Below are 20,196 nucleotides of genomic sequence, written 5' to 3' on the forward strand. Positions count from 1 at the left end.
TTAACTTTTTTTCTAAAGTTTATTTATTTATTTTGAGAGAGAGAGAGAGAGAGAGAGAGAGAGAGACAGCATGAGTGGGAGAGGGACAGAGAGGGAGAGAGAGAATCCCAAGCAGGCTCTACACTGTCAGCACAGAGCCCGATGTGGGGCTCAAACTCACGAACTGTGAGATCCTGACATGAGCCAAAATCAAGAGTCAGGTGCTTAACTAACTGAGCCACCCAAGGCACCCCAGAAACTAGTATTTCTTTCCTTCATCACACTTATCCCAGTGGTTATTAAGTGACTGTCTCCTAAACTGTATAACACTGGTCTTTGCCACTGGATTATGGGTTCTCTGAGAGCAAAGCCTCCTTGCCTTGCTCTCCACAGTATTTCCAGGGCCTAGTACATAGTACAATTGGACAAATGCAGTTTAATAAATAAGCAAACAGTATTAAAGCTGCAAGACAAAGGAATGAGCACCCTGTCACTGGAGGTATGTAAGGAGGGGGGCTGGATCAGGAAGATTGCCAATGAACCCCGTCCATGTGGAAAGTCCAGTATTCTGTGCCACATGAGCCAGCTTTCCAGGGAAGAAGGCATCCCTGACAGCCACACATGTCCTCCTCCTGTACCTTACTCCACTTCAGGTAAAGCAAGAACAAGGTACCTTCCCCAGTGGGCATGGCTCCGGAGCCAGGCGCTGGGGCTGGCTTCCAGTCCGTGCAGTACTGTGTCGCCATAGTCCATGAAGGGCTTGTTAAGCCTGTGGGAGAAAGTATACACACAGTTACCAAGAGGCACTTTAACCTAAGATCATGTACTGAAAAGTCAGGAGACACACAGCAAGGCAGGACCCCGCTAGAGTGGAAAGAACACTGGGGCAGAGACCCAAGTTCTAGTTCAGACTTAGACACCTGGAGGTACTTCTTGGGTGGCTTGTGTTCCTTCCCTGTCAAGTGGGGGTGGTTACTACATGACAAGGGTAATAATGCATACCTCACGTGGGCACAGTAGTTTTCAAGTCCATGATCCCAGTGGATTCTCATCACAGTTCTCTGAGGCAGGGTTAGGCATGGATTGTTTATGCCTGATTTCCAGATGAGCCAAGCAGATAAGCCCAGTGGCCTGATCAATATCACCTATTGAGTCATATGGCAGAGCCTCGCCTTAGATCCCTGTCCCACTGCTTTTCTCTTTTCCTTGGCCTTCTTGGACGAAATTCAGAACTCTGGCTTATTTAGGAGGTTTCTGGGATGTCCCTGAGACCCGGGTATCAAAGGAATCACCGGGAGGATGCTGTTTTCCTTACCTGTGGCAGAAGCGCCGGGCACACTTGACCAGGATGTGCATACAGTGGCAGGCGATGAAGCCCATTGCCAGCAAACTGAGCGGGCCCATCTGGAAGAAGGGGGAGTCAAGGGAAATGGGAAGAGAGAAGAGGATGGATTTATGAAGAGCACTGCAAGGAGATACCTGGTAGCACAGACGCCATTCAGCACTCGAGGGCCTTTCCAGCAAACTGCTTTGCAAGTCCCTACTTGCTAAAGCAGCAACAGCTATTCTTTCGAATATAATCTCAAGTGGTACTCCGATAAAGTACCTAAAGCAATTCCAGTGGGTGTTGTGGTGGGAGTAGGGGGCTCCTTCTGAGACCCCCTACTGAGCGCTGGTGCTCCATAGGACACAACTGGAAAACTAGTCATAGTCCAACCCCTGCGTCCTACAAGGGAGAAAATGGAGTCCCAGAGAAGGGACAGAGTGGCCACGGCCACTCAGAGTCTGTGGCAGAGCCAGAACTCAAACCCTGGTTAGATGTCTAGACTCTAAGTCTGGACCCAGCTGCCTCCCAGAAAGACTGCTCGTTGCAAGCCACTGACAACCCTTAGAGCTTCTCCTCCCACTTCCCTTCTACAATCCAGTCATACTGGTCCGTTCCCCCCCCCCACCCCCCCACCCCCCCGCAGCAGCCCCTCTTACCAGGATGCCCGCATTCTTCACAGCCAGGGGAAGTCCCAGGATCCCTGTGCCCATGTTGCCTTTTACCAGGTGAACCAAGGTCTGGAATGCTCTAAAGGAGAAGAGACATGAGGGTGTAGGTGTTTGAAGGTGAGGAGGTCCAACAGGCTCCTCTCACAGCATGCCAACACCAGAGTTCAGCTGGATAGGTGGGCTCCCGGCCATCTCTCGGTCCCCATGGCCTTGACTGGCACCTCTGGGTTTCCTGTGGGGTAACCAACCATCTCGGTTTGCCAAAACTCTTCTGGTTTTAGCAGCTAACACTCAGTGTATACGATTCTAATATTTAGTATATAATAGACACTATGCTAAGTACTTTACCCATATTACCTCATTTAACCCCTTGTCAAGACTAGGAAGTAGGTTATTGCTTTTATTTTACTGATGAGGAAACTGAGCACAAAGATCTTTTTTTTTAACGATATGTCCAAAGATAGACTAGGGAGTCAGGATTTGAACCCAGAACTGCCTCAGAGTCCTTGTTCTTTACCCCACTTTCACTGGACTGCCTCCTAGAAATAGGCCCAGACAGATGCATAAAGGGATAATGCTATTTCATAACCGAGGAAACGAAGCCCAGAAAGGGAATGATCCAAGGTCAGAGAACTAGTAGCTGAAATAGGACTGAACTCAGAGAAAAGGGAAAAGGGCTGGCAGTAGAGAGAAATCATGGTGACTTCTGAATAAATAGGTCAGATGACTTGGGTCTCCAGATGGGGTCTATTGAGACAGGATCATTTGAGGACTGGGCTCCAGAGGAATTTCTTTTGCCCCTCAGGCCAGGACATCAAGCTAAGGAGTGGCTTGCCTCCTTCAACCCCCAACAAAAACAAAACCAAAAACTCAGACCCCTTCTTTAAGACAGAAGGGAAGGTTGTGTGAAGGACACCATCAGGGCTAAATTCCAGGGAGGTGAATTACAAAACAATCTATTGCTATACCTCTTTGTACGTGGACCAGGTTAAACCAAGGTGGGTGTTGGGTTCACATCCACAACTTTAGAAACACTGGAAGTTCCCTACGGGAGCTTTCCAGCAAGGACACTGACTGTGAAGGACACTGACTGTGATGTATTCTGGAAGGAGCCTGGTGTCTGAGGTTGGACGAACCCGGGATTAAATCCCAAGGCCACTACTTAACTAGCCGTGTCATCTTGGGCAACTCGTCTACTTTGCTAAGCCTCTGCAAATGTTGGAATGTTGGGAGGAATGATATTTTTAAAGGATTGCCCCAACCACCCTCATCTTTATGTTAATCCCTAGATCCTGTAGCTTTCCAAGGATCTGCCCATCCATTTGTTAAGGGTTAAAGAGAACAATTGAGGGGGAAAGAGGGCGGAGAGTCGGGTGCCTTTCTCTCTCCCTGTGGGTGTCAGCATTGCTGACTGAGCACTTGTCCGGCTCTCCAATAATAGGCTTGTTTTGCAACAAGGGAAGGGTCAGTAGGTCACATTAGACATTTCTAACCAAAGGACTTAGGAAATCAGAATTTAACTTTGGGCTACTCAGCCAACTTAAAAACTTAGTGGGGTGAGCTGGGCAAAGCACTGGGCTGGGAGGCAGGAGACCCATGATTTATAGCCCTAACTCATTTGTTGACCTTGGACCTTTCTGGGATTCACAGCATCCAGCTTTTAAGGGTGCTGTACTTGAGGGCTTTATGCACAAATCACCTCTGCAGCCATCCTGGGAGGAGTGAAATGTCATTTCACAGAAAAGAAACTGGGGCACAGAGAAAGTTCCGTCACTTGCTCAGGCCAGTTAGCAGCTAAGTGGGAATGTGAACTCGGGTGAGGTGACCTGAGTTCCATGCTTGCCTGACTTGTTTCTCTTTCGCTCCAAAAGCCACAGAGGATCCCTCTACTTCTCTCATGCTTTTATTTCTTTGATTCTTGAGTAGTTGAAATTGCCTCCAAACCACGTGTCGGTTTAGGACGTGAGAGCTAGTCTGTTCCCCGAAGGCCTTGGATTGAGAAATATCCCTACTCAGCAGTGGATGGCCCCAAGGCCTGGAGAGTTCACCCTCAGTGTCAGGAATTCACAGCCCCCAGGATTAGCCCCCGGGGCAGCTGAGCCCAGTCTGGTGGAGTCATTGTGTCCACAGGGTCCTGGGCAGCAATGGAAAGGAGCTTTGCTCGCCCTCCCCACTGCTCATCCCCTCCCTTCAGGTGTAATTCCCACAGGCAGCCTCTCTAAATTCGCGCTGAGGCCAAATTAGCCCCATTTTACATATGGGGAAAACTGAGGCTTGGGGAAGGGAAGGTGCAGAATCACAAGGTGAACGCGGGTGTTTTTTCTACTACGCCAGTGGGGTCAACGGGTTCTCTTGAAGCAGCGGCACTCTCCACCATGCCACCTCACCCACATTTCCTAAGTGGACTGGCCACTCTGCTTGAGTGGTGGACGCCAAGGTTGCTGAGCCCCGTAGCTTGGCTTCCCCACCTAAACTCTTTATGCAGACCCTTTCTTGTCATGGTTTGCAAGCCCCCTCCACTCCCAAACACACCCCAAGGAGGTGGAAGAAAGTCTTCCTCATATTGTGCTTCTGATGTCCTCACCATTGAAGTAGAGGCCGAAGTAGAGGCCAGGGTAGCTTGAGGATGGGATGGGTGGTGGGTAAGGCTTGGCTGTCGGTGAGGCCACTGTGGTTTTAAGCTCAGATCTCACCTTCTCCTCTGAGAAGCTGGGGATTCTGCCCCACTTCCCAATGGTCAGGATTGACCAGGAACAAAACTGACGTAGGGCCAGCACAGGATTCTAGCGCCCCTCCTGCCAATGGCCCAGTGCGTGGCCTAGGGTAACTAGGCCTTAACGTCCCCATCTGCACCTGTGGAGGGCGGGACCACAAGTCTCCGCTCTCATCTGGACCCAGTCTCTGACTGCTCCGTTTGTGACCTTGGTTTTCCCATCTGCACAATGGGGTGGGGGTCAGACGCAGCCACTCGAGGGTTTTTGCCAAGGCAAGTGTCCGGGCTCGAAGGCAGAAATGGGGGTGGCAGAAAAGAGCACTCACGTTATGCCTGTGGTTTTCTCTAAGCCTGGCGACTCGGAAGGGTGTCCATCCCAGAAACTGGAGTCCTTGCTGTGCAGCCTCTTGGCACTTTTGGGTGGGTACCTGAGGTCCAGTTTGAGGTCAACGGCTCCCTGGGGGCCCCCGACACTCTTTGTCACGGGCATGACTGCTTCCGAGAGGGCTCCGGGTGATGAGGAGGTCTGCTCTGGAAGGAGGCAAGCAGGAAGGTGTCCGTCAGGTGCAAACCCGCAGCTCAGCGGCTTGGCTCCTGCCTCAGCAGACTCTGGCGGAGCTGGAATGAGGACCCGCCCACCTCCCCCGGAGTGCACTCGTCCTTCCCCAAGGAGCCCAGTGCAAGAGAGGCTGGAGCAGGACAGGCAGGAAGGGATCTGGGAGGGGAGTTACCCACCTCACCTGCACCAGTGACTGCAATACCCACTATTTTAAGAACTCACATTTATGAAGCCCTTCACTAAGAGACAGATGTTCTCCTGAGTGCTTTGCCTACATTTTCTCATTTCATCCTATAAATTAAATACCAAGGAAATCAGACCCAACTAAAGGGACCTGCCTGAGATCACATAGCTAGAAAGTGACAGAGTAGGGACCAGACCCCAACTCGTCAGGCTTTTTTTTTGTTTTTTAATGTTTTTGTTTATTTTTGAGAGAGAGAGACAGACATAGAATCTGAGAGAGGGAGACATAGAGACTTGCACGTGCACAAGTGGGGGAGGGGCAAAGAGAGAGGGAGACATAGAATCTGAAGCAGGCTTCACGCTCTGAGCTGTCAGCTGTCAGCACAGGGTCCCATGCGGGGCTCAAACTCATGAACCATGAGATCAAGACCTGAGCCGAAGTCCGTTGCTTAACCATCTAAGCCACCCGGCAGGCTTTTTAACTAACACCATATTTCTGTCTCCAAGGGAATCCTATACATCCCATCTCCTTATTCATCCCAGGTTGGGGGCTCCACTTCCCACTGGCTGACATCTGTTGTAAGGCCTCCTTCCGGGTGCTTCCCTTTCTCGGGAAAAGTTGGGAGAAAAAAGAGCCAGCACTCACCCACCTCCAGAAGCTTCTTAGCTTTTGTGGAACTCCAGGGAGAGAGCCGTGAGGGTTCTTTCGGAAAAGGCAGAGACTGTAACAACCCCCAGCCACATTTCACTGGGTAGGACACTGGCGCCTGGAGAGCACGTGATTTGCCTAAGGTCGCACATGACATTCAGGATTGAACTCCGTAGCTAAAGAAGGCCTTGAGGGGGTTTCTCTAGTGTTCCAAGCTCTGTCATTATCTCTACTTCAGTGACAGATGAACGGGCCAAGATTTCCTCCTTCCTTCAAAATTATAGCATTTTACTCAAGCCACACCGTTCCCTGTACCATCATCTCATGGGCCAAAGGCTTTGCTCCAATGATCTCTCAGCTAACTGGTGGCATCTGAGACAGATTTGTCCAGGCCCTCCCTTCCACGGGACTCCTTCCAAGGTCCTGGGTGCAATTTTGAATTTGTAATTTTGTATTCTTATTCCGGAAGAGGCCCTTTCCACCCGTTACCGACACCCCCCCCCCCCCCCCCCCCCACCCACCAAGTGGCTTAATCGTCAGGCTCCAAAAAACCTGGCTACCTCTCTGGGGAGCATTGCCACTTTGTTTTTACAGATGTGGAAACTGAGGCTTAGAGAGGTAAAGAATAGCATGCCCAAGGTCACAGCCAATCCTCGGCAGAGTCCCAAATCTACCCTAGCCAGATCTTTCTGTCTCTGAGGCCTGTGGCCCTGACCACTACATTGACCCCTTGGTTTGAATCCCAGCCCCACCCTTAAGCTTCTTGCCCTGAATCGACTGAGACACTTGCTGTGGTTTGAGAAACGCCCTCTCTTCGCTAGTCTGGCACCGTCTGTGGGACAGCAGGCTGCAGCCTCTGGTCTGTCCAGCCGAAGCACGGAGACTCTACAATTCGATGCTAATCTCGGCTCTCACCCCACCAATAGATCTGTGTGCCCGCTTAAGCAACAAGATGGAGAAATAAGATTGTCAAGAAGCTTGAGATGTTTGGATATGGGGCCAGTTCCTGTTTTCCTCTCCAGGTTGTGAGACGCCTGAGTTTGTCTTCGGACCTTTGGGAAAGGAGCTGCTGGAATCCGGGACTTTGCTGGGGCTCTTTCCAGGCACCCTCAGCTAAAAGGAAACTGGCAGAGTGATGCCCATTGACCTCCACCTTGCTGTGCCACCTGCCAGCTGGCCAGAGGTCTTCTTCCAGGATGCGGGAGTGGGGGGGGGCCTTCCAAACAAGCCCTTTGACAGTGGCCCAGGCACCTGTAGCTCTTGGTTCCACTGTGGCTCTTAACCACGAATCTGCAGTGACGCTGGGAAAGGTATTGCTCCTCTCTCTGTCCCCGCTTTGTGAAAAGGATACAAAGTGGTAGGGGATTTCCAAAGTGCTGAGGACCCCAGGGCTTGTGTTTTTCATCCCCACGGGATGCTGAGCTGCACACCCAGCTTCCCTTGTTGGGATACAAGCAGCTACTCACTCGGCATCTCCATAGAGGGTGGAATAAATGGGACTTAAATAGTGATAATCATCTTTTCTGACCCTTTACAGTAAACAGAGGGCCTTGTTTCTTTGATTCTTTGATGGCAGTTTGGAAAGCTGGAGGGTATCAGAAGCATCTCGGGGAGGTGCTAAAGCACAGAGAGACTCTGACTCATTGAAGTCGGGAGAATCTGGGCCTTTGCATTTAGACCCACATCCCCGGGTGTTTCCACTACTGGCCGGAGTTTGAGTTCCACTGTGCAATGGGGTAAAAGTAATTGAGCCCCTTTAACAGATTAGAGAACCAAGGCAGAGGGCTGGGGAGGGCCTTGCGTGAAGTCGTGCAACTTGGTGGAAATGAACACAAAGTAGTCCTTTGGGGCGGGGGGAGTTGGAGATTCCAGAAACAACACTGAAACTCCTACCCAGATGGGAATTCTTGCCCGGCCTTGTTCCCTGGGGAGCCCTTCACAGCCACTGGCTGACCACTGTGACTTTCTCACTGACTGCATGACAATGGTGATAATCGTAATTTTCGTGGATGGAGTCTATTCTCTGTGCCTAAATCTAGACTAAGTGTATTACATAAGGAAGGCACTATTATCACCCCCACTTTACAGATGAGGAAATCGAGGCTCAAGGAGGTTACTTCACTTGCCTAAGGTACTACAGGCTGAGCTCTGATATGAATCCAGGCCTCTTGGAATGTGCCTCTGAAGCTGTAATTTATCCCTGTGTGCCCTGATTATGCTTAATGCATAGCAGAAACTCCAAAATAATAATAATTAGAAAAAACCCCTCCAGGGGTGCCTGTGTGGCACAGTCAGTTAAGTGTCCAACTCTTGATCTCGGCTCAGGTCGTGATCTCACAGTTCGTGAGTTCGAGCCCCATGTCAGGCTCTGTGCTGATGGTGTGGAGCCTGCTTGGGATTCTGTCTCTCCTTCTCTCTGGACCTCTCCTGCTTGTGCTCACTCTCTCTGTCTTTCTCAGCATAAATAAACTTAAAAAAACACCTTTCCATATACATAATTTATGTGGCTCAAGACTTCGGGATTTCATACAGCTACCAAATTTCCAAATGAATTCTAGGGACTGGCATAGATGGCCAAATTCTCATTTTTCTCTCTAAGTACCTTAAAAGGGTCGTCATTTCCTAAAAGAAAAAATATTTCGATCTCTAAAACCTGGAAGGACATAATCTCAGGATAAAGGACAATGTCTTTTGATGTTAAGAGCACTCCTTCCCTTTCTGGTGGGGACTGCTCTGGGGGTTCTCACCTGTGACATGCTGACGACATGGGTGTCTCTCCCTCTCTAGGCAGGAGGGAGGAGCAGCAGAGAAAAGGACAAGTACAGTGAGTGCCCCGCTCACCGTCAGCACCCCAGAGTGGGGAGCTCTTTTTCTTATGTCATTTTATCACTAGAAGGAACTCAAAAGGTCATCTTGTTGAGTTGTACTACCTTACCAATCAGAGGACTGGGGCTCAGAGAGGGAAGGGACACAATGAGTTTATGGTGGTGCCATGGCAGGGCCAAGACTATGACCCAGTCCAGGTCCATTGATTTCCAAGCCCTGATGCTTTCACCATTTCCCAGACACCTTGAAATGCAGCACAGAGGAGAAGTTTCGCTCACTCATTTAACTGATATTTACCAAGTCCCTGCCACGTGCCAACTGTTATGTCCCTCATAGGCAAACAAGCATCTGTGTCTTAGCTGGAGTCACAGGACAGAAGACACAGGCTGGGCAGATACAGCACAGATATTTACTTCCTCACAGTTCTGGAGGCTGGCAGTCCTAGATCGAGGTCTGGCAGGGTCAGTGCTTGGTGCAAGCTCTCCTCCTGGTCTGTAGCCAGCCAGCCGCCTTCTCCTCATGGTCTCCCATGGTTCTCCTTGGTGTAGTGTGTGGACAGAGTGAGGTCCCTCTCCGGTGTCTCTTCTTATAAAAACACCAATCTTGGGGCACCTGGGTGGCTCAGTTGGTTAAGTGTCCGACTTCGGCTCAGGTCGTGATCTCGCGGTTTGTGGGTTTGAGCCCCGTGTCGGGCTCCGTGCTGATGGCTCAGAGCCTGGGGCCTGCTTCGGATTCTGTGTCTCCCTCTCTCTCTGTCCTTGCCCCTCTCACATTGTCTCTCTCTGTCTCTCGAAAACAGAATAAATGGTTAAAAAAAACTAGTAAGAAGAATACTAATCTTATTGGATCAGAGACCCACCCTTGTGACCTCATTTAACCTTAATTACTGCCTTAGAGGCATCTCAGAATACAGCCATCCTGGGGTGGCGGTTAGGGCTTCAACATCTGAATGTTGGGAGCCACAAATGTTCCGTCAGTGACAACCTGCCTAGTGTGGGAGCCAGACAACAAAGGAGAAAGAGATAGTGGTAAACTGTGGTCAGCGCCTTGAAGGAAGATAAGGGTGGTGGGAAGGGAGAGGCAATCTAGGTAAATTTGTCAGAGAAGGACTTTGAGAAGGTGGCCCTGGAGCCAAGAACCAAAAAAGAAGAGAAGAGGCCAGCTGTGGGAAAACTGGGGGCAGGGGCAGAGAGATGGCTGGCAGTGTGTTCCAGGCAGAGCTAGGAAGGGAGGGGGGGGGCCCAGGGGAGGGCACAGCAGAGTGTGGAAGGGGGCCAGGGAGGGGAGTTGTGGCAGTGCAGGGGACAGAGGCCAGACAAAGGCACAGGCAGGCAGAGGGTGGGGGTGCAGTTCCTGGCAAATGGTCTGGATGTTATTCGAAGTGTGCTTTGGAAGATCTGTGTGGAGAAGAGGTGAGTGAAGAGCAAGACAGAGGCTGGGGGACACGGAGGAGGTGACTGTGGACCAAGTGAGAGACGATGGGGGCTTGGGCTGTCGGGGTGCTGGTGGCGATGGAGGTGTGTGTGTATGACCGAGACAGACAGACAGACAAAGGCCCAAACAATGATATTCGAGGAGCACACAGATCTAATTACAGATGAAAAAACTGTATCAGATCTAATCTCCAAAGGTCCACCAGGCTTACCATGCCATTTTTAATATTAAAAACTATCCCTCAGAGCTCCTAGATGGCCTAAGAATTCGTTTGTGTAAGCAGCCGTGGGCTCTGACCCATTTCTAGGATTATGGGTTTGTGGGTGGGGGGGGAGGTAGACGGGTCAGGGAGGGGCAGAAAGTGGCTTCAGAAGTGGCTTCTCCTGGAGGACAGGAACGAGGAAGGACACCATGGGGCCTCTTCCAGCTGCTGCGGGGCTATCTCCGCTCATACTATACGGAGTGAGTCGTGTTCCCTTTGCTTTCAGTAGACGCGAATAGCGATGATGGTGCTGATGATAATAATACCGTAAGGAAGGCTTCCATTATTGGGCCTTTCCTACGTGCCAGGTACTCCACACTCATCATGTTACTTCACACTCCCGGCACCCTTCATCCTCACTGCCCTCTCCCTCCTCCGAGCCAGTACCACCTCCCCCTTGAAAGGCAGTGGGAGCTCCTTGGGCAGTTTCCTTGCCTTGCTCTTCCCCACCTAAAATCTGTCCTCACAGTGGCCAGTGGTGATGCCCCTCCCCTGCCTACAACCTCCCCCTGCCCCGAACTGCCCCGAGAATACAATCCAGACTCCTCACTGTGGCTCGCAAGGCCCTGCACGCTCTGGGCCCTGCCGTCCTGCCAACCTCACCTTGTCGCCCCTCTCTCTAGAACAGGACACCCAGCCATGCCAGCTGCCTTTTTGTGCTCCAATAAACTCTGTCCTTTTCTCCTTGGAGATAAGCATTTTCTGCTCCCGGTGCCTTCACCGTTTATCCTGTGCATTTGGCCCCTTGGTCTTAGCTCGAGTTTCTTCTCCTCCGAAGCCCTCCCCTGACCACCGTGTCCAAAGCAAGTGCCCTCGGCCACCCAGTAACTGTGTGTCCACACCCACCGTTTACTCTCATGTTGCTTCGCACTGTATGTAATGGTCTTGCTTATGCTCTTGCTTCCTCACACTAGAATTTAAGCTCCATGAAAATAGGAAGGCCTGGGCACCTGGAATCCCCAGTGCGTAGGGCCGGCCCACGGTAGGTTCTCAAAAAACATTTGATGAATGAATGTACTTGCATTTAACAGATGGGAATAAGGCTCAGAGAGGTAAAGTCCTTGCCCTGCTTATATCAGTTTCCTTTGGCTGCCTTAAGGCACTGCCACCAACTTGGTGGCTGGAAACATCACAAACTTATGCCCTTGGAGCTTTGGATGCCAGCCTAAAATCAGTTTCAATGGACTAACGTTGGGTGTTGGCAGGGCCCCAGCCCCTCCCGAGGCTCCAGGGGGAGTCCGTTTCCTTGTCTGTTCTGGCTTCTAGAGCTGCGTTCCTTGCCTCCCTTGGCTCCTGGCCCTTCCTGCATTTTCATGTAGTGACTTCTCTTTCTGACTCTGTGTCTGTCACGTGGTTTTCTTTTGTCTGTCATCACATCTCCCTCTGCCTCCCTCTTAGAAGGATACTTGTGATTAATTTAGGGCCCACCTAGATAATCAGGATCATCTCCTCATCTTGAGAGTCTTGATTTAACCATATCTGCAAAGTGCCATATAAAGTGACAATCACAGCTTCTGGGATTGGGATGTGGATATCTTTGGGGCCATCTTTGACCTGATTACCTTACACAGCCAGTCAGCAAACCCAGATCTGTCTGACTTTAGAAGCAAACTGTAGACCGTTAAGCACACAGTGTTTATATACAGACATTTCTTTTCCCTGGCTGGGTTAGTGTACCTAGCACATGGGTGTGCACACAATTCCCTCTCACTTAGTGCTCATCAAATAAATGTAACTGTCTCCCTTGGGGCATTAGAGCTTGTCTCATTCCGACTAAAGCCGCAGACACAGCTTCTGGGACAACCCATTTTCCTGGTCATATCTACCCAATACAGATACTGCTGATGGCTCTGGTTCAATTTGACTTCTTTCTTAGTTCCTTATCTGCCACTTGATGACTCTGTGGTTGTTTTGTCCCATTTTCCTTCCCCTTCCCTTCCTTTTGCCACCTCCCCCTTCACCTTCTGCCTGTCTGTCTGTCTGTCTCTCTCCTTCTTTCCTTCCTCCCTTTTTATTCTTAGAATGTCAGAGGCTCATAGAACCTGAAGCATAGAGTAGTTTCTTCATTCTGTAGGTCGTGAAACCGAGGCTCAAAGAGGGGAAATGATCATGTACAAAGACACACTGTGTTTGGGACAGAGCCAGGAAAAGAACCTAAAATACGGTTCTCAGTTAAGGGACTATCTACTGAAACCTGATGTTGTCTTAAAAGTTGTTTTATTATTAGTAGAGCAGTTTTAGGTTCACAGTAAAACTGAGCAGAAAGTAGATTGTTCTCATTATACCTCCCGACCCCAAACGCTCACAGCCTCTAGCCTCCCCCACTATCAACATCCCCCACCAGGGGGGGACATGTGTTACAATCAATCAGTGAATCTACACTGACACATCATTATCACTCCAAATCCAGAGTTCACGTTAGAGTCAACCTTTGGTGTTGTACATTCTGTGGGTCTGGACAGATGTACAATGACATGTATCCACCGTTATATTATCATACAGAAGAGTTTTTCTGTCCTAAAATCCTCTGTCTGTTCAACCCTTCCCTCCCCCCAGCCCCTGGCAACCACTGATCTTTTTACTGTCTCCATAGTTTGGCCTTTCCCAGAATGTGTGTAATAGAAATCATTCAGTATGTAACCTTTTCACATTGACTTCTTTCCCTAAGTAATATCCATTTAAGGTTCCTCGATGTCTTTTCATGGCTTGATAGCCCTCTTTTTTTTTTTTATGTTTATTCATTTTTTGAGAGAGAGATAGATAGAGTTGAGCAGGGGAGCCACCCAGGCACCTTACCCATTTCTTTTTAGTGTTGAAAAGTATTGTACCATCTGGGTGTACCACAATTTATTTATCCATTCGCTTACTGAAGGGCATTTTTTTTTTAATGTTTATTTATTTTTGAGACAGAGAGAGAGCATGAACGGGGGAGGATCAGAGAGAGGGAGACACAGAATCTGAAACAGGCTCCAGGCTCTGAGCTGTCAGCACAGAGCCCGACGCGGGGCTCAAACTCATGTACCGCGAGATCATGACCTGAGCCGAAGTCGGACGCTTAACCAACTGAGCCACCCAGGCGCCCCCTGAAGGGCATTTTGATTGCTTTCAAGCTTTGGCATTTGTGAACACACCTGCTATAGACATCTGTGTGGATGTTTTTATGTGGACATAAGCTTTCAACTCATTTGGGTAAATACTGATGTCTTCATTTTATGAAGTCTGGTTTATAGAACAGCTATTCTGGAGGAAATGATCTCTTGCCTCGAAAAATATCTATACTTTGGACAAGTCCCTGTGCTTCTCTGGGCATAATCACACGAGCCAAAATGACCTTGGAGAACACAGAGTCCAACCTCCCCATTTTATATATGAAGAAGTAGGCCCAGGGAAACGGACTCTGCCCTGCACTTAGGCCCCCCTTCCTTTAGCTGGGATTGGGGGTTGACGGATTGAGCTCTGCTTCCGTAGGAGGACAAGAAGGAGGGGTAACTCAGGGCTACTCTCCCTCTTTCTCAGTAGTTCTAGAAATAGTCCTGGCACTAGCTGCTATTAGGCAGATTGGGACACACACACATGCCTGAAGCAGCCACTGTGAGTCTGGTGGTCCAGGATTGGGTTATACGTTCATCTCTGGAGGGGAGGACAGAGTTGGCCTCAGAACTATGTACAGGGCGGGTGGCAGAAGTGGTTTTCCAAAGGATAATTAGGGAACAATTACCAGAGGAAGGGAGGATGGGTCCTGGGCGGCAGACAGACATGCTCATCACATAGGAGAAATAAAACTTGAACACTGGGTGCTGGAATGCAAGGGACAGCATGGTGAGACCTCTCCACTGATCAAAGACAGGCACCTTAAAATAACACTGACATAGCGCTGGAAGTTAACTTGGTGAGATTCATCAAAATTTTAGAAAGCACATTCCCTTTAACTCAGCAATGCACTTTCTAGAAATCTCTCCTATGGAGATGCTTGCACGGCTAGGCACCAGGGTGTTGACCACAGCATTATCTGTACCAGCAACAGGTTGGAGACCACCTGCACGTACATCAAGGGGATCCCGATGAAATAAACTATTGTAATTCTATTGAGGAAAATGTCGCTGCAGCTGTTGAAAAGATTCATGTACATCTGTACCTACTAATGTGGAGGGATGTTCAGGGCATGTTATTGTGAAATACGAAATGCCCACCACACTAAGTGTAATATAATCCATCCCCTTATTTTCTTTTCTAAAAATAAGAAGCCATCCACACATACTACCATAAACACCCACCCATGCATAAATACACATGCATATAGAAACATTGCTATGGTCTGAGTGTTTGCATCCCTCTGAAATTCATATGTTGAAATCCTAATGCCCAATGTGATGGTATTAGGAAGTGGAGCCCTTGGGAGATGATTGGATCATGAGGGTAGAGCCCTCCTGAGTGAGATTAGCACGCTTATAAAGGAGGCCCCAGAGAGCTCCCTTTTCTCTTCTACCGCATGAGGATACAATGAGGATTCTGCAGCCTAGAAGAAGGGCCTCACCTGACCATGCTGCTACCCTGATCTTGGACTTCCAGCCTCCAGAACTGTGAAAACTGAAGTTCTGTTGTTTAGAATCACCTAGTCTTTGTTTCTACAGCAGAGTGAATGGACTAAGACACACATAGATCACACCCATGTTTGTACGTGCATGCAAAGATCTGGACGACTTTATAATAGTCCTTCCTACACTGTAGCTGTGTAAGTGGAGACACAGGGGTGGAAGCAGGGGTGAGGATTTCACGTTTTAATTTCAATGGTTTAATTTTTAAAGATATATATGTCATTTTTGCAACAAAAATCAAAATTTTAAAAGGGTATGTTAAGCGTATGGTGGGGATGGGGTGGGGAGTCTGATAAGGTGCTAGAAGAAAAACAGAGGAGTGACATGTATATGGAGTACCCAGGTCCCCCCTGAGCAGGAGACAATCAGCACCAGGAGGAGAGGGGGTGTGTATTCCTTTTCATTCTTAGTGCTGTGAGCCACACATAGTACATGCCTCTGCTGTCTCCTCCCTGCAATTCCCCTCTCAGGACTGGCTCTCCCCCTGCGCTTTTGCAAGGAGAAATGCACACACTGAAGTCTAGCTTTGAGCCACCCTCCCATCCACTCACACAAAGACAAGGCAGGAAGCAGTTCAACAAAATCCTCCCATACTGAGGTTAACTGCTGGGTTTTAGGTTGTGGTCAATCTGCCTTCTTGGCTGTAGCTCTCTGCCATAAATTCAGTAAAACACATGCTACAGAACTGGCGATAATTTTCTATCTCAAATTTAACTTCAGAGGTGTCTTTCCCCCTCTACCTGCTTATGATTCCTTGTTCAAAGGTGAGGATCATTAAGGAAGAAAAAAAGAGGAAAGTAACTGGGGCCAAGGAGAGAGATCCGGCAGCTAATATTTACCCAGGCAGGGTGCTCTTGTGGGTACAGGACTACGGTTCCCCAGGACTTAATCCATCCGGAATTCCATTGATGTTAACAACCAACCTGGGAGGAAGAAGGGGAGGGGTTATAGTCCCTTAGCTACCGATGAGATACTTGAGGCCAGAGAGGTTTAATGACACGTCCACATGTGCTGGTGGACAACCAGGAAATCCTCATTCTCAAAGTTTCAGTCTTCTATTCAGAAAGCCACAGGTCTGTTCCTAGGTCAGCCTTAACCTCCCTCCCAGCTTTAGCCACAGGCCCACATAGCTAAGGAATTTGTCACTATGTGTAACAGGCAGTAGTAGGCAGCAGGAAGATTGTTGGCAGTCAATAGCAGCATGACAAAAGCCATCACTCTCTTTTGTACTAAAAGGAGTCATGCTAGCACCAGCCGGGTGGGGTGCATCTTCTGACATGGGAGAGATGGAGTTTCCATTGCTGATTTTGTAGAGTAAGAGACTTTATTGACTTGTACTTTCTTACAAGATGAGTGGGATGCCAAGAATTGATACTGATCTTGTTTGATTTCTCTCTTTTGTGACATCCGAAAGCAGGGATTGGTAAACTATGACACTGTTTTGGCCAAATCTATCCTGATGCCTATCTTTGTAAATAAAGTTTTATTGGAACACAGCCAGGTCTTCCATTTGTGCATTGTCCATGGCTGCTTTCACACTACAACAGCAGAGTTGCTTAGTTATGACAGAGACTGGCCCACAAAGGTTAAAATATTTACTATCTGGTCCTTCATAGAAAATGTTTGCCAACCTCTGACAGAAGCCAATCAATCTTTTCTGAACGTGAACTCCGTGCCTTCTTAGTCTTCCACTTGCAGAAACCACTGCTATTTTACAGGATTAGAACTTGAATTTTGTGACTCGTTTGACATGTTCCCTGTGAAATTCTTCCACTCCCACCCAATGAGTAACCATTACTGGCTGGAGCAGTGGTCCTCAAACTTCAGGGGGCAGGACAACCACCGGGGAAGCTGGTTAACATGCTGATTCCTGGGGCCCACAGCAAACTGTTGATTTAGGAATCTACATTTTTGCAAGTGCCTCAGTGATTCGAAAGCAGCCGCATCAGAAACCATGTATGTGAAATTACTTAGTCCTAGAGCTTTAAAAACATGTCAGACTAAGGATTTCCTTTCTCCAGAGCAATGACACCTGTTTAAACCATCATGCCTTCAGCTGCTAACGTTTCCACACCTTCCTAAGTTGGCTAACTTTGGCACAACATCCATGAATGTTTTAGATCTCTCCTGGCCGTCCCACTGGACGTACATCTCTAATGCATTTTTTCCTGATGCCAAAAAAGAGTTGCCGGAAAAACGTAAACTTGAAAGCAGATTTTTAAGAGGCAATGGTTGAAGGAGGCATCTTTCTCTTCTATTCTAATGTTCCTAAAAGACTCTCAGCCAGTAAATGAGAGGGCAGAGGAAGAGATTCCATCTTTAAATAGCTTTATTGTTATAATTTACATACCATAAAATTCACCCACTGCAAGCGTACAATTAAATGAATTTAGTAAATCTATAGTTGTACAATCTTCACCACAAGCCAGTCTGGAAGATTTCCATCACACCAGAAAGTCTCCTCCTGCCCATTTATAGTTGATCCCTGGTTCTACCCCCCAGCCCTAACCAATAATTTATCTGCTCTTTGTCTCTGTAAATTTGCCTTTTCTAGACTTTTCACATAAATGGATTCACACAATATGTAGTCTTTTGCATTTGGCTTCTTTCACTTAGAATAATATTTTTCGAGGTTAATCCATAGTGTAGCATGTATCAACAGTCTGTTCCTTTTAATTGTTGAATGATATCGCATTCTATGGATATGCCACATTTAGTTTATCCACTTACCAGCTGATGGACATCTGGATTGTATCCAGCTTTGGGTCTATTATGAGTAATGCTGTTGTGAACATTTGCAAATACATCTTTGTGTGGACATCGGCTTTGTTTCCATTTTTCTTGGATAAGTGCTTGGATGTAGAATTTCTAGGCTATGTGATAAGTATAGGTTTCACTTTTTGAAAACTACCGCACTGTTTTTCAACGTGTGACTATTTTACATTCCCATCAGCGGTTTGCAACAATTTCAGTTTCCCCACGTCCTTGTCAGCACTTCGTATTGCCATCTTTTTGATTACAGTCATTCTGATGGATGTGTAGTGAGATTCCATTTTAATTACAATAGAGAATTAAAGAACGTTGATGCTATTAAGGCTCTTAGAGCCTCAATTCCCTCATTTTGGATGCGGCAACCTTGAAAGAAGGTGACCTTGCTTAAGGTCACTGACAGATTTAGTCAGGGTTCTTTAGTTGTAAATGTCAGAAACCTCACCCAATGTGACTCAAACAAAAAGAAAACTGGCCCAGAGAATGGGAAGTACAAGGTGGCACCTGCATCAGGCACCTGTGAAGGAAGGAGCTCCAATGATATTGACAGGCCTCGTCTCCATCTCTTGGCTTCATTTTCTCCTGCTTGAGACGTGCTTCTGCAGTGCAGTCTGAGAATCTGTTTACTACAGCTCCAGGTTAATTTGTCCGGGTTGAGTAATCCCAGCACAAAGATCCGCCTTTCCTGATATCATTGATCAAAGCCCTTGGGTCACATGACCACCTCCGAACAAAAAACTATGGGCAGGGACGTGTCACGTGCCCCCTCCTGGAGTTAAGGTGGAGTCTGCCCTTCTGAAATTACACGGACTGGGAGTGGAGAAAGGGTGGTTCCTTAAGGCAAAATCAGGGCACTGTTTCTAGAATGAGGGAAAGGACACTGGGAAAGTGGACCTTCCACATGTCCACTCCCCACCTAGCTGAAAATAGTCCTGGGACTAAAAGTCAGTTCTATATGAACCCCTCTGTTCAGTGCTGTTCCCCCAAGTCAAGATGCTGCTCATGTTATATAGACGCTAGGCTAGTGCCCAACCGTATCTTCATCTGGTTGAGGTGACCACTCATTGCAAACCCGTCATCATTCCTCTCTAGTTGATAGGCTCAGGGAAAGCAATTATTTCCGGGGCTGCAGAAGGCTGAAGGCAAGGTCACAACTGGCCCCAACAATCGGTGGCAAAAGAGAGGTCAGCCTCTTGTTAAGAAGACTTTGAAGTGTGTAGAGCAAAGATGGCTTAGATTGGGCCCTCAGAGATCTAGCCAACCCTCCCATTTTACAGATTGGGAAACTGAGTCCCAAAGAGATGTTACTTAAGTCATGTAGTTGAGGTAGTTTCATGGTGTAATGGTTATGAACATGGGCTTCATTGCCCAGTAGGCCCGTGCTTAAATCCTGGCTCTGCTACTTACTGAAAGTCTGACTTAGACTATAACCTAATCTCTAGGAGCCCTAGTGTCTTGTCTCGTAAAATGGAGGAGATACCATTTACCTTATAGGGTTCTGAGGATGACTTAAGGACATAATGTAGGGGGTGCATTTTGTAAATTTCCTGGCCCACGGCAAGCCTGGATCAAAGGTGCCTGTTCCTGGGGTTGCTGGAACCAGGTCTCCTGGATCACAGATCGGTGTCTTCTCAGCTCCCAAGCTATTAGGACAAGAGATGGGTTAGCCTGGCTTGAAGAAAGGCAGGTTCTCCTCATACCTCTCTGGCCCTTAGAGGAGGAAAGAGCAAAGTAACGAGAATCACTGACATCTGTAGAAAATGTATCTTTTCAAAGAATGCTTGTCCACATATCTTCATTTGTTTTCCACAACATTCTGAGGTGGGTGATGCTGGACTGTTTAACCACATTTGTAAAACTGAGGTGCCTGAGGGTATGTGGCCTGGCCCAGATCAGGTAGGAGTAAATGACAGAGCTCAGGATTAAAACTCAGATCTTCTGACTCCATTTCTGCCCAGCACCATGGAGGTCCCATAAAAATACAGGCATGGACAATGAAAGAAGGCTCTTTGCTCAAACAAGGCTAGAATTTCAGTTCAGGGAGTGGACGGAGAACGGTCAAGTTGAAAACTGGTAACTGTTCCAAGATGCCAGCGGAGCTGGGGGAGGTAACAGGGTCTCCCATCTGGCTTGGTTTGTCCAGGGCTTGGCAGGTCCCCACCACAAAGCTCACAAAGCCCAGGACGATGATCGGGGTGTCCTGGGTGGTGATGAGGGGGCCCACCCTCTCTG

The 20,196-nt window shown here is 48.3% G+C and overlaps 1 protein-coding gene across 2 annotated transcripts in view; it reads right to left on the bottom strand.

Annotated features, from left to right (window-relative positions):
• Positions 1-6,488, bottom strand: part of SLC36A2 (solute carrier family 36 member 2) — a 28,542-nt gene extending 22,054 nt beyond the window's left edge. The window contains exons 1-5 of one of the 2 annotated variants that reach the window (XM_058720680.1): positions 6,080-6,188; positions 5,014-5,218; positions 1,963-2,053; positions 1,295-1,383; positions 653-748 (exon numbers count right to left, since the gene is read on the bottom strand). In XM_058720680.1, coding sequence (XP_058576663.1) covers positions 653-748; positions 1,295-1,383; positions 1,963-2,053; positions 5,014-5,177 — 440 coding nt within the window. In that variant the 5' untranslated portion in view covers positions 5,178-5,218; positions 6,080-6,188. Of the gene's footprint in view, positions 1-652; positions 749-1,294; positions 1,384-1,962; positions 2,054-5,013; positions 5,219-6,075 lie in introns of both variants that reach the window. The other variant, XM_058720670.1, reaches the window with a different exon arrangement.
• Positions 6,489-20,196: the final 13,708 nt, after the last annotated feature.

The sequence above is a fragment of the Neofelis nebulosa genome, chromosome 1 (assembly GCF_028018385.1).
Source record: "Neofelis nebulosa isolate mNeoNeb1 chromosome 1, mNeoNeb1.pri, whole genome shotgun sequence".
In the NCBI taxonomy this organism is placed as follows: domain Eukaryota; kingdom Metazoa; phylum Chordata; class Mammalia; order Carnivora; family Felidae; genus Neofelis; species Neofelis nebulosa.